The sequence below is a fragment of the Ranitomeya variabilis genome, chromosome 5 (assembly GCF_051348905.1).
Source record: "Ranitomeya variabilis isolate aRanVar5 chromosome 5, aRanVar5.hap1, whole genome shotgun sequence".
Taxonomy (NCBI): Eukaryota; Metazoa; Chordata; class Amphibia; order Anura; family Dendrobatidae; genus Ranitomeya; species Ranitomeya variabilis.
In genome coordinates this window covers 555,339,034-555,353,321 of record NC_135236.1, presented here as the reverse complement: position 1 = coordinate 555,353,321, position 14,288 = coordinate 555,339,034, and the positions used below count along the sequence as shown (strand labels likewise).

Sequence of the window (14,288 nt, the reverse complement as noted above, 5' to 3'; positions counted from 1 at the left end):
TTAATGACGGGATAGCTGAGGATCTCTGCTCTGTGGTTTATACCTCTTTTGATACTGCCGTGCAATGGGTGCGGAGGTATGGCTCAGGTGCACTAATGGCTAAGACAGATGTTGAATCGGCTTTTCGGTTGCTTCCGGTTCACCCCGATAGTATCCCGCTGTTGGGATGTTTTTGGAATGGAGGGTTTTACTTGGATAGGTGTTTGCCGATGGGTTGTTCAATTTCCTGCTAGCTGTTTGAAGCTTTTAGTACTTTTCTGGAGTGGGTTGTTCGGGACGTTTCCCAGGTTCCGTCGGTCATTCATTACTTAGACGATTTTTTGTTTGTTGGCCCCCCGGATTCTTTGCTGTGTGGCAATTTGTTGGCTACGATGGAGTGGGTAGCAGGCCAGTTTGGGGTGCCGTTAGCGCGTGACAAAACGGAAGGACCTGTTACGGTGTTGAGTTTTTTAGGAACTCTTATAGATTCGGTGAAGATGGAGTGTCGTTTGCCTGAGGAGAAGCTGGTGGCCTTACGGCTAGAGGTATTGAGATGCGAGAAGCTGCGCAAGGTTACATTGAAAGAGCTTCAGTCATTGTTGGGGCGGTTAAACTTTGCGTGCCGGATCATGCCAATGGGCAGGATTTTTTGTAGGCGATTGTCGAGAGCTACGGCCGGTGTGCGGTCTGCGCATCATTTTGTACGCTTGAGAAGAGAGCATAGGGAGGATTTGGTGGTTTGGAGGCGTTTTTTGGACAACTATAATGGCAGGGCCCTGATTCAACAGGAGGACTTGAACGATTTCGATTGTGAAATTTTTACGGACGCGGCTGGTAGTGTTGGATACGGGGCTTATTGTGCTGGAAAGTGGAGCGTTGGGGGATGGCCGGAGTGGTGGTGTGATGCAGGGTTTACAAAAAATTTGACGTTGTTGGAACTGTTTCCAATTGTGGTTTCGGTGTTCATTTGGGGCAGTACGTTTCAGGATAGGCGGATACGTTTCCATTGTGATAATTCGAGTGTGGTGTCAGTGATCAATAGTCTGTCATCTTCATCTCCTCCGGTAATCAAATTGGTTCGGGAGTTAGTTTTGCGGTGCTTGGAGTTGAATACATGGATTTCAGCTGTACATGTTCCCGGTGTGCAAAACTCTATAGCTGATGCTTTGTCTCGTTTGCAGTGGGCGCGTTTCCGGGAGTTGGCTCCAGAGGCGGAAGATGCAGGAACGACATGCCCTTCTCGTTTGTGGCAGATAGTTGCGGACGAGGAGGACGTCTGATACAGTCGTCAGTGTCAGGAAGGACGTGGTCAGGTTATGAGGCGTCGTGGCATTTGTGGGAAGGGTGGTTGGATCAGTTGGGTTCAGTTGAATCGGATGACGATAAGGTGATGGCGTTGTTGCTTTTTATCGGTTCGGTGGTTGAATGGGGCTGGTCCGTATCGAAGTTGAGTAAATTTATAGCTGGGGTTGCTTTTGGTTTCAAGCTTCAGGGTTCTGTTGATGTTACTAAGGAATTTTTGATTCGACAGGCATTAAAAGGTTTTAGAAGGGGTTTTTCAACGTGTGACACTCGGCGGCCCATATCGTTCGGGATGTTGGAACGTTTGGGTGTAGTTTTGGGGGAAGTTTGTAGTTCTCATTATGAGGCTGTTCTGTTTCGACTGGCTTTTTCGTTAGCCTTTTTCGGGGCGTTGAGAATAGGGGAGCTGGTTTCCCCTAGCAGGTTTACAGCTGGGGGTTTGTTGGCGGGGGATACTGAATTTTGGTCAGGCGGGGTGGCTTTTTGGATCAGGCGGTCAAAGACTGATCAGTTAGGGAAAGGACGGCGTGTGGTTTTGGGAAAAGTGATTGGGGGGGCGATGTGCCCTCATAGGTGTTTGGAAGAGTATTGGGGTTTGGATCCGGATAAGTCGGGGCCACTTTTGCGACATCGTCAGGGCGAATTTCTATCGCGTTTTCAGTTTACGGCTGTTTTGAGACAAGCGTTGACAATTTTGGGCTTGGATCCGGCGTTATTTGGGACGCACTCCTTCCGAATTGGGGCAGCATCGGAGGCTGCTGGTTTGGGGCTGGGCCCGGAGGTTATTCGGCGTATTGGTAGGTGGTCGTCGAATCGTTATTTATCTTATGTGCGTAACTGATTTGTTATCTGTTTAGTGGGGTATTAATCATTGTTGTATTTTGCAGGTCGGACCCCACTTCTGGCGTGGATTTTCGGTCATTCTTTTGTGCATTGGGGGGCGATTCGTGCTGATGTTAGACACGATGGTAGGCAATTGGGATTTCAGAGGGAGGCGGTGGTGGTCCGTTGGTTGGGTTTTCGGGGCATGTCCTGGCGCGGGTTTTTGACCGAATTTTTCTCGTTCGGTTAGTTTGGATCGTTCTCCGGATATTGTTGTTGTGCATTTGGGGGGTAATGATTTGGGGTCTAAGCCGGTGAGAGAACTAATTCGGGATATACGGTACGATCTATTGCGATTGTGGGTATCCTTCCCAGGGATGGTTACGGTGTGGTCCGACATTGTGCCCAGAAAATCGTGGAGGGCAGCACGTTCTATGAAGGGTATCAATAGAGCTCGGGTGAAGCTAAACAGGGCTGTGGCGAGTTTTGTTTCTCGTAACGGGGGGATGGCGGTTCGCCATTTTGAGTTGGAGGCTGGTGTTGGAAATTACTGGAGGAGCGACGGCGTTCATTTGAACGATATTGGCTTGGATTTGTGGATGTTGGCAATACAAGAAGGAGTGGAGAGGGCCATGGCGGTGGTGGGGCACTCGCGAGCCTGAGGTGTTCAGTGCTGCTCGTGGTTGGCGGGGGGCGGGGTTCTTGGAGTTGGTTTCATGGGGCTGATCTGGCTTTGGTTTACTGGCTCTGGACGGGGATTTGACCTCGGGAGCTTTGGGGTTGGTTTGCCCGGTAAACGGGTTACATGGTGCCCTCGAGCTGGTGGTTACGGCTGGGGGTAAACAAGGGGTTTTTTACATGTTGGTTTTGGGCTTTGCCTATTAGGTGCCAGATTTATTAGCTCCAAGAACCCTCCCCTCAAGTTTTATACAAATGTATAAATGGTTTTTTATGTTTGTTATTTAATAAAATGGCCGCTGTGGCCAAAATTATCCAAAGAAATAAGTGTTGCGTTTTTAATTTAGGGGGTATTAATTAGTTGGGAGAGTATAAGGATCAATGTGGTAAGAGAGGCCTGGTATATCGGAGGTCCTATCTTGGAATACGCAGTCAAGAGGGGGGGCTGGAGGAACGGAGTTAAGGAAAGCCCCCCATGACTGCGTTGCCAAGGGAACGCAGGAGAGCAATTTTTAAATGTGAATGCAGGGAGAAGGGATTGGTTCTGGAAATGGGGAGGAGTAGAGGGGTGGTCTAGTGGGGGGGGCGGATCATGGAAAAGTGCGGGAAAGGGGGCCATTACTGCTGGAATATCTAACCTGAGAAGCCCTCCCACCCTCCCTTGTTTTGGTCCGTAATGAGGGAATAGTTGGGGATTTGGGGTAAAAGATTTGTTTTTGTAAGGGTATATATTGCATTGCTGTCACAGTGGCTGGTTGGCGGGGGGCGGGGTTCTTGGAGTTGGTTTCATGGGGCTGATCTGGCTTTGGTTTACTGGCTCTGGACGGGGATTTGACCTCGGGAGCTTTGGGGTTGGTTTGCCCGGTAAACGGGTTACATGGTGCCCTCGAGCTGGTGGTTACGGCTGGGGGTAAACAAGGGGTTTTTTACATGTTGGTTTTGGGCTTTGCCTATTAGGTGCCAGATTTATTAGCTCCAAGAACCCTCCCCTCAAGTTTTATACAAATGTATAAATGGTTTTTTATGTTTGTTATTTAATAAAATGGCCGCTGTGGCCAAAATTATCCAAAGAAATAAGTGTTGCGTTTTTAATTTAGGGGGTATTAATTAGTTGGGAGAGTATAAGGATCAATGTGGTAAGAGAGGCCTGGTATATCGGAGGTCCTATCTTGGAATACGCAGTCATGAATGGAGTGAAGGTGTGCATGCTCCACTTTCACTCCATTCAGACCCAGTTGCTGAGAGCACAGCAGTCGGACCCCCAGCAGTCAGTAAGTTATCCCCATGCTATGGATAGCGGATTACTTACTTTCATGGTAAACTCACTTAACTCCACTGCTTGAGATCTGGTAGAAGCAAAGCTTGAACTTTGTGAATGGAGAAACATTTTATCCTGTGAATGCCAAGTGAATGCATGTGACCTCTGTGTTAATTAATACGCATTTGGCTCTTTGTTATAAACCATTATCTTCATTGCCATTTTACATTATTGTTACCGTTTCAATGTTATTGTGATATTTGATTGACATTACTTATTTTCTGTGTCAGTGGGGGACATTTATGAAAACTAATGGAAATGTGGAGGAGTTGCCTATAGCTGCCTACCACATTTTCTCCTTGAATTAGTTTAATAAATATCCCTATATATGTCTTATCCATTACTTATATGCATGAACTAATATTATATCTATACAAACTCTTTTAATAACATTTTCACTAATTGATAAGGTGACAAACTTGTGGGGTGGGTTGGATGGGGCACCGATTGCTTAATATGGCTGCATGATGCCTGGTTTGTTCCCTTGTCTTCTCCCAAAGGGTGTGATTACAGCTGATAACCAAGGCGTGAAGTATAACTTTTCACCAAGTGCATCTCTCAACAAAACCGCCCGACCGTTTGGTGCTGGGACACCACCCCCAGACAACTCTCGGGCAGCTCAGGTTACCAAGCCAGTGACATACAACCCCCCTCCACCATCCTATACCACCAGTCCGACACCTCAGGCCCAGCAACAGAACGGGTATGTGAATGTCTTTGGCATATAAACCAACAGTGGTACCTTGCATTTATTGGTCAACAGTGTTGTCTGGGCTTATGGCGTCAAAATGTGCAACGTCGGCTTGTAGCAACCAATCAGATTCTTATTCTTACTTATTCCATTTTCAGCACTACTACGCTTCAATCTGATTGTTTGTTGGCAACTCTGACCATTCTTTTTTGGCTGTACAGTTTTCATGCATGAAGTAGATATGTTTTTGTTCAGATATTTAAAGGGAACCTGTTACTTGGATTTTCCACCCTAAATCACCACCATGTTCTTCATCACTCTGCCTTTACAAGAATGTTATTGTGTAAAAACGTTCTGAGTAGACACATTGTAAAAAACATAGTTATGGTCTGGTTTGTGTAGTACGCGCCATGGGACATCAATTAAATCACGATAACTGTGATTACAGCCCAATTGGAATAAGAGTATGGTTGTCACTCAGAGCAAATTTCTGGGGCTACATGGTAGGATGTAAATCCAGTAATTGTAGAGAAGTGGAGCAACATGCAGGAGCGCCCATAATAGGCCCAAAATAGGCTGTGACCAAGGTCCTGAATGGGCCACAACGTTGGCCTCTACGGTAAATATGGATATCACAGATGATCTCCCAATAATTACATTTTCCTTAAAGAGGTATTCTCACCTCCAATATCCTAACCCAATATGTGGTAGGTGTAATAATAATAATAATGACAAATACCTTCAATTAGAAATGTCGCATAGTTATTCTGATTCGCTATGTCTTTTTTCCCCCATGTGCAGACATTGCAGGAGCTTTGGTATCCAAGGTTACAACCACTGATATAGTGACAGTTAGCTAGTTGCTATTAGTCGTAACCATGGATACCTAAGGTCCTGCAATGCCTGCACATGAGGAAAGACCTAGAGAATCAGAAAAACTATACTACATTTCTGATTGGAGGTATTTTCTAATATTATTATTATTACTACTTCTGCTACATATTGGATAGGTTTTTGGAGATGGGAAAAGTCCTTTAAAGCATATTCCTAGGAATGGTGCCATCCAAATGACTACTCCCAGGTTTTGCGTGTGTCATGCATTGGATTGCAACTTTGTTCTTTACAGTAGGACTTTTTAAAAAATGTATATAGTAGCATTCCAGTAAGGCAGTGGAAGAGGAAAATAACACGGTGGTCGCGATCTAGTGTCAGAAACCCAAGAGATAGGTCCGCTTTATTTACCTTAAAAGTAAACCTGTCCCCAGGACAAGAGCTCTGTGCTGGAGCAGCTTTCGTATGACCCAGGAATAGTGATCCGTGTATTTGTAGCAATCAAGAGAAGTAGAAGGATCTAACTCTGACCACATTTACCACTTTTTGCATTGTCAGGGCTAGACAACAGCAATTTTCTTTGCCTCTGCCTGTTAATAATGATCTCCAGGCCTCCTATCACGTCTGATGTGATGTGCAGAGATGCTCGTGCATGATGGGCGGTAAGGTTGCTGAGCCCAGGGAGTACCCTGGAACCAGTGAGTGTAATAGAACCTGCGCACAATACATGCTGGGGTGTACGCTAGCTGCCTCAATGACAGATGTCAGATTTGACGGAAGAGTACGACTGGACAAACCCATCAAATTGCACATTGATGTCCTTCTACCAGGGGGTTGTGTAGGGTGTGTGATTACAGAAACATGGCTGCTTTCTACCACCACGAGGGCCCTGGCAATGTGAAAAGAAGACCTAGAGGTCTGGAGGCCTCCTCACAGCATGCTACAGCCATGATATGTGTAACGTGGTCTGTACTGAGGAAAGAAGCTTCCTAAATTCCCACAATTTAGCAAACAGCCATCGGAAGATTGTAAAATCACATATGGCACTCAGACTTAAAGGGAACCTGTCCCCCCACCCCCCATGCGTTTTTAACTAAAAGAGCCACCTTGTGCAGCAGTAATGCTGCATTCTGACAAGGTGGCTCCTTTAGTTCTGGGTGCTGTAACTGCAGAAATAATCCGTTTTATAATTTGTCCCAAATACCTTTCTTCAGTCCTGGAGGCCGGCGTTTCCCCCCTGCTGCAGACGCCACACAGCCGTCACTCAAATCTTCTTGGCGCCGGGCACCGCCTCTTCACCGCTGTTTTGAAATGAGCTGGCACCTGCGCTCTTTTCTCCTGCCTTGGGCAGGATTATTTCTGCAGTTACAGCACCAATAACTAAAAGAGCCACCTTGTCAGAATGCAGCCTTACTGCTGCACAAGGTGGCTCTTTTAGTTACAAACGCCTGGGGGGGGTGACAGGTTCCCTTTAAAGGAAAACTCACCTGTTCACAACACTGCACTATTAAATATTTCATAACTTTGTGAACACTTTTCATGAAAGATATTTGTTGGCTTCTTCTACATTTATTGATGAAGTGAATGAGAATTACAGTCTCATGGTTACAAATACAACTCTTAGGTTACTTGTCCGACTGTAGATGGCAGCTAAATTGCCGTCTGTTTCCTTGGTAACTATCAGAAAGCTAAAAAGTCTGTCAGTACAAAATGACTGTTCAAACCAAGCACAGGCGCTCAGTGCACCCTTGGTGTGGCCAAAATTTCTCTGCACATTCCCACCTACTTGTTTTCCATCTGTCTCCGTCCCAGTCTTTCAAGATTACCAGTTCTGGTTCTACAGGAACCGCAGAAGAACAGAGAAACAAGTAAGCAGGAAGGTTCCTTGAATTGTTCGGCCATGCCTAGGGTGCACCGAGTGCCTGTGCTTGGTTTGAACAGTAATTTTCTGGTGACAAACTCCTTTTAAAGAGGACCTTTCATCATATTTTACATGCTAAACTATTCACATTATGATGGCTGAAGATGGGAATAAAATATTTTTACATAAATAAAATCACCTTTGCATCGATATTGGCTTGTGAAGTTTATATGCTGATTTCCCCTACAGCCCAAGAGCCAAGGATTCGTATCTGGAAACGTTTTCTTTTCCTTTTGTATGGTGTTGCCTAATCATAAGCAGCAATAACATGAAAAAACTCTCCCAGAGGAGCTTAGAACTGGCTTTTTTGTGTGATATGATAAGACCGATGTATCGAACTAGGACTCAGATCTCACTGGTGATCACTGACAATACAAGTGCAAGATGAGAACATTAGCACTGTGTATCATTACATACACCGCTCTGTGTCTTTACCAGGCATTGGGGAATAATGAGCGATGTAGGTAAGAACACTCAACTCTACTGGCACTTAAAATGACAGATAATTCACAGCAGTGTATGTAATGACACACAGCTCTGTACTCCTCCAAATAACAGAGAATGCAGAGCGATGTAGGTAGTGTCACACAGCTCTGCTCTCCTACTGACATTAGTAACCACAGATAATGCAGAGCGATGTAGGTAGTGCCACACAGCTCTGCTCTCCTACTGACATTAGTAACCACAGATAATGCAGAGCGATGTAGGTAGTGTCACACAGCTCTGCACTCCTACTGACATTAGTAACCACAGATAATGCAGAGCGATGTAGGCAGTGACACACAGCTCTGCTCTCCTACTGACATTAGTAACCACAGATAATGCAGAGCGATGTAGGCAGTGACACACAGCTCTGCACTCCTACTGACATTAGTAACCACAGATAATGCAGAGCGATGTAGGTAGTGTCACACAGCTCTGCTCTCCTACTGACATTAGTAACCACAGATAATGCAGAGCGATGTAGGTAGTGACACACAGCTCTGCTCTCCTACTGACATTAGTAACCACAGATAATGCAGAGCGATGTAGGTAGTGACACACAGCTCTGCTCTCCTACTGACATTAGTAACCACAGATAATGCAGAGCGATGTAGGTAGTGACACACAGCTCTGCTCTCCTACTGACATTAGTAACCACAGATAATGCAGAGCGATGTAGGTAGTGCCACACAGCTCTGCTCTCCTACTGACATTAGTAACCACAGATAATGCAGAGCGATGTAGGTAGTGACACACAGCTCTGCTCTCCTACTGACATTAGTAACCACAGATAATGCAGATTAATGTAGGTAGTGTCACACAGCTCTGCTCTCCTACTGACATTAGTAACCACAGATAATGCAGAGCGATGTAGGTAGTGACACACAGCTCTGCTCTCCAACAGACATTAGTAACCACAGATAATGCAGAGCGATGTAGGTAGTGCCACACAGCTCTGCTCTCCTACTGACATTAGTAACCACAGATAATGCAGAGCGATGTAGGCAGTGACACACAGCTCTGCACTCCTACTGACATTAGTAACCACAGATAATGCAGAGCGATGTAGGTAGTGTCACACAGCTCTGCTCTCCTACTGACATTAGTAACCACAGATAATGCAGAGCGATGTAGGTAGTGACACACAGCTCTGCTCTCCTACTGACATTAGTAACCACAGATAATGCAGAGCGATGTAGGTAGTGCCACACAGCTCTGCTCTCCTACTGACATTAGTAACCACAGATAATGCAGAGCGATGTAGGTAGTGACACACAGCTCTGCTCTCCAACAGACATTAGTAACCACAGATAATGCAGAGCGATGTAGGTAGTGCCACACAGCTCTGCTCTCCTACTGACATTAGTAACCACAGATAATGCAGAGCGATGTAGGTAGTGCCACACAGCTCTGCTCTCCTACTGACATTAGTAACCACAGATAATGCAGAGCGATGTAGGTAGTGACACACAGCTCTGCTCTCCTACTGACATTAGTAACCACAGATAATGCAGAGCGATGTAGGTAGTGCCACACAGCTCTGCTCTCCTACTGACATTAGTAACCACAGATAATGCAGAGCGATGTAGGTAGTGCCACACAGCTCTGCTCTCCTACTGACATTAGTAACCACAGATAATGCAGAGCGATGTAGGTAGTGACACACAGCTCTGCTCTCCAACAGACATTAGTAACCACAGATAATGCAGAGCGATGTAGGTAGTGCCACACAGCTCTGCTCTCCTACTGACATTAGTAACCACAGATAATGCAGAGCGATGTAGGTAGTGCCACACAGCTCTGCTCTCCTACTGACATTAGTAACCACAGATAATGCAGAGCGATGTAGGTAGTGCCACACAGCTCTGCTCTCCAACAGACATTAGTAACCACAGATAATGCAGAGCGATGTAGGTAGTGACACACAGCTCTGCTCTCCTACTGACATTAGTAACCACAGATAATGCAGAGCGATGTAGGTAGTGACACACAGCTCTGCTCTCCTACTGACATTAGTAACCACAGATAATGCAGAGCGATGTAGGTAGTGCCACACAGCTCTGCTCTCCTACTGACATTAGTAACCACAGATAATGCAGAGCGATGTAGGTAGTGCCACACAGCTCTGCTCTCCAACAGACATTAGTAACCACAGATAATGCAGAGCGATGTAGGTAGTGACACACAGCTCTGCTCTCCTACTGACATTAGTAACCACAGATAATGCAGAGCGATGTAGGTAGTGACACACAGCTCTGCTCTCCTACTGACATTAGTAACCACAGATAATGCAGAGCGATGTAGATAGTGCCACACAGCTCTGCTCTCCTACTGACATTAGTAACCACAGATAATGCAGAGCGATGTAGGTAGTGACACACAGCTCTGCTCTCCAACAGACATTAGTAACCACAGATAATGCAGAGCGATGTAGGTAGTGTCACACAGCTCTGCTCTCCTACTGACATTAGTAACCACAGATAATGCAGAGCTATGTAGGTAGTGACACACAGCTCTGCTCTCCTACTGACATTAGTAACCACAGATAATGCAGAGCGATGTAGGTAGTGACACACAGCTCTGCTCTCCTACTGACATTAGTAACCACAGATAATGCAGAGGGATGTAGGTAGTGACACACAGCTCTGCTCTCCTACTGACATTAGTAACCACAGATAATGCAGAGCGATGTAGGTAGTGTCACACAGCTCTGCTCTCCTACTGACATTAGTAACCACAGATAATGCAGAGCGATGTAGGTAGTGACACACAGCTCTGCTCTCCTACTGACATTAGTAACCACAGATAATGCAGAGCGATGTAGGTAGTGACACACAGCTCTGCTCTCCAACAGACATTAGTAACCACAGATAATGCAGAGCGATGGAGGTAGTGACACACAGCTCTGCTCTCCAACAGACATTAGTAACCACAGATAATGCAGAGCAATGTAGGTAGTGTCACACAGCTCTGCTCTCCTACTGACATTAGTAACCACAGATAATGCAGAGCAATGTAGGTAGTTTCACACAGCTCTGCTCTCCTACTGACATTAGTAACCAGAGATAATGCAGAGCAATGTAGGTAGTGTCACACAGCTCTGCACTCCTCCAAATAACAGAGAATGCAGAGCGATGTAGGTAGTGCCACACAGCTCTGCTCTCCTACTGACATTAGTAACCACAGACGATGCAGAGCGATGTAGGTAGTGACACACAGCTCTGCTCTCCTACTGACATTAGTAACCACAGACAATGCAGAGCGATGTACTGTAGGTAGTGACACACAGCTCTGCTCTCCTACTGACATTAGTAACCACAGATTATGCAGAGCAATGTAGGTAGTGTCACACAGCTCTGCTCTCCTACTGACATTAGTAACCACAGATAATGCAGAGCGATGTAGGTAGTGCCACACAGCTCTGCTCTCCTACTGACATTAGTAACCACAGATAATGCAGAGCGATGTAGGTAGTGACACACAGCTCTGCTCTCCAACAGACATTAGTAACCACAGATAATGCAGAGCGATGTAGGTAGTGCCACACAGCTCTGCTCTCCTACTGACATTAGTAACCACAGATAATGCAGAGCGATGTAGGTAGTGACACACAGCTCTGCTCTCCTACTGACATTAGTAACCACAGATTATGCAGAGCAATGTAGGTAGTGTCACACAGCTCTGCTCTCCTACTGACATTAGTAACCACAGATAATGCAGAGCGATGTAGGTAGTGACACACAGCTCTGCTCTCCTACTGACATTAGTAACCACAGATAATGCAGAGCGATGTAGGTAGTGACACACAGCTCTGCTCTCCTACTGACATTAGTAACCACAGATAATGCAGAGGGATGTAGGTAGTGACACACAGCTCTGCTCTCCTACTGACATTAGTAACCACAGATAATGCAGAGCGATGTAGGTAGTGTCACACAGCTCTGCTCTCCTACTGACATTAGTAACCACAGATAATGCAGAGCGATGTAGGTAGTGACACACAGCTCTGCTCTCCTACTGACATTAGTAACCACAGATAATGCAGAGCGATGTAGGTAGTGACACACAGCTCTGCTCTCCAACAGACATTAGTAACCACAGATAATGCAGAGCGATGTAGGTAGTGACACACAGCTCTGCTCTCCAACAGACATTAGTAACCACAGATAATGCAGAGCGATGTAGGTAGTGCCACACAGCTCTGCTCTCCTACTGACATTAGTAACCACAGATAATGCAGAGCGATGTAGGTAGTGCCACACAGCTCTGCTCTCCTACTGACATTAGTAACCACAGATAATGCAGAGCGATGTAGGTAGTGACACACAGCTCTGCTCTCCAACAGACATTAGTAACCACAGATAATGCAGAGCAATGTAGGTAGTGTCACACAGCTCTGCTCTCCTACTGACATTAGTAACCACAGATAATGCAGAGCGATGTAGTTAGTGACACACAGCTCTGCTCTCCAACAGACATTAGTAACCACAGATAATGCAGAGCAATGTAGGTAGTGTCACACAGCTCTGCACTCCAAATAACAGAGAATGCAGAGCGATGTAGGTAGTGCCACACAGCTCTGCTCTCCTACTGACATTAGTAACCACAGACGATGCAGAGCGATGTAGGTAGTGACACACAGCTCTGCTCTCCTACTGACATGAGTAACCACAGATAATGCAGAGCGATGTAGGTAGTGACACACAGCTCTGCTCTCCTACTGACATTAGTAACCACAGATAATGCAGAGCGATGTAGGTAGTGACACACAGCTCTGCTCTCCTACTGACATGAGTAACCACAGATAATGCAGAGCGATGTAGGTAGTGACACACAGCTCTGCTCTCCTACTGACATTAGTAACCACAGACAATGCAGAGCGATGTAGGTAGTGACACACAGCTCTGCTCTCCTACTGACATTAGTAACCACAGATAATGCAGAGCGATGTAGGTAGTGACACACAGCTCTGCTCTCCTACTGACATTAGTAACCACAGAGAATGCAGAGCGATGTAGGTAGTGACACAGCTCTGCTCTCCTACTGACATTAGTAACCACAGATAATGCAGAGCGATGTAGGTAGTGACACACAGCTCTGCTTTCCTACTGACATTAGTAACCACAGATAATGCAGAGCGATGTAGGTAATGACACACAGCTCTGCTCTCCTTCCCCTGCACTAGGCTCTGACAGTGAGATCTGTGTGTCCTTACTTATACTGCTCTGTATTACCTGTGATTACAAGAGTTGGAGGATGAATGCAGAGCTGTGTGTCCTTACATACATCTCTGCAATATTCCTTGATGAATGGAATAGATGCAGAGCGGTGGTCCCTTCCCCCTGCTCTTGTACGCAGGGTAGATGCCAGCAGTGAGATCTCCGTTTTTCTACCATATCACACAAATGAAGCCTGTTCTAAGCTTCTCTGGAGGCAGTATCTTTTTTTTTTCTTCTATGTCGCTGCCTGCTTATCATTGGGCAACGTCATTCAGGGGAGAAAAGTTGGTCAATGGAAGAATCGATGCTATCATCTCCTTGTTTTTAAGTTAAATTAACACATAAACTTTACAAGCAAATATCTCTGCAATGGAGGTGAGATACTATTTATTTTATGTTTTATTTAGCTCTGCAGCCACTTTATCATCATGTGTACAGTTTAATATGTAACAAATTGTGTAAGGTCCTCTTTAAAAGGAGCTCTCAATATGCATGGAGAAAGAAGATGTTTTGTGACACAAAAAAAGGAATAAAAGTTGACAATTTGTTTATTGCATTGATTTAAAAAATGATGTTTTTCCATCCAGTAGAGTCAGCATTGAAATGACATTTTATTAACTAGACTGTAAAAAAATAAAATAAAAAATAACTCTGCTTGCCTTGATGAGGGGAATAAAGCCTCATTTCTCCTATTCAGTTATGATATTTGAGTGTTTATCTTACTCCACGTAGTTAGAATCTGTCATCAGGATGTCACCCCACGCTGTTTATATGCACATGTAACTTGCAAGGATAAGTCAACCTTTCCCTTAGCTAGACAGTCTATTCCTCCGTTACCAAGAAATCGCCATTTGAATCAGTATGCAAATGAGGCTGAAGCCTAACCTCTGTCACTCCAGCTCTATACCCCACCCACCACCATCTGCTGCTTCACTAATAACTTATTTGCTTGTGTTACTTCAAGTAAAGGAGCTGTCAGTGAAGCCAGAGAAGGCAGCGGTTGGTGGGGAATAGAGCTGGAGTGTCAAAGGCTCTGGAAAAGCC

At 45.5% G+C, this 14,288-nt stretch overlaps 1 protein-coding gene across 8 annotated transcripts in view; it reads left to right on the top strand.

Moving 5' to 3' along the window:
- The window catches only part of PDLIM7 (PDZ and LIM domain 7), a 124,914-nt gene that overhangs the window by 65,194 nt on the left and 45,432 nt on the right, over nt 1-14,288 (top strand). For 6 of the 8 annotated variants that reach the window (XM_077265923.1, XM_077265925.1, XM_077265924.1 and 3 more), the window contains exon 5: nt 4,600-4,802. The exons of the other annotated variants lie outside the window; for them this stretch is intronic. In XM_077265923.1, coding sequence (XP_077122038.1) covers nt 4,600-4,802 — 203 coding nt within the window. The remainder of the gene's footprint in view (nt 1-4,599; nt 4,803-14,288) is intronic. 8 annotated transcript variants of the gene reach the window in all.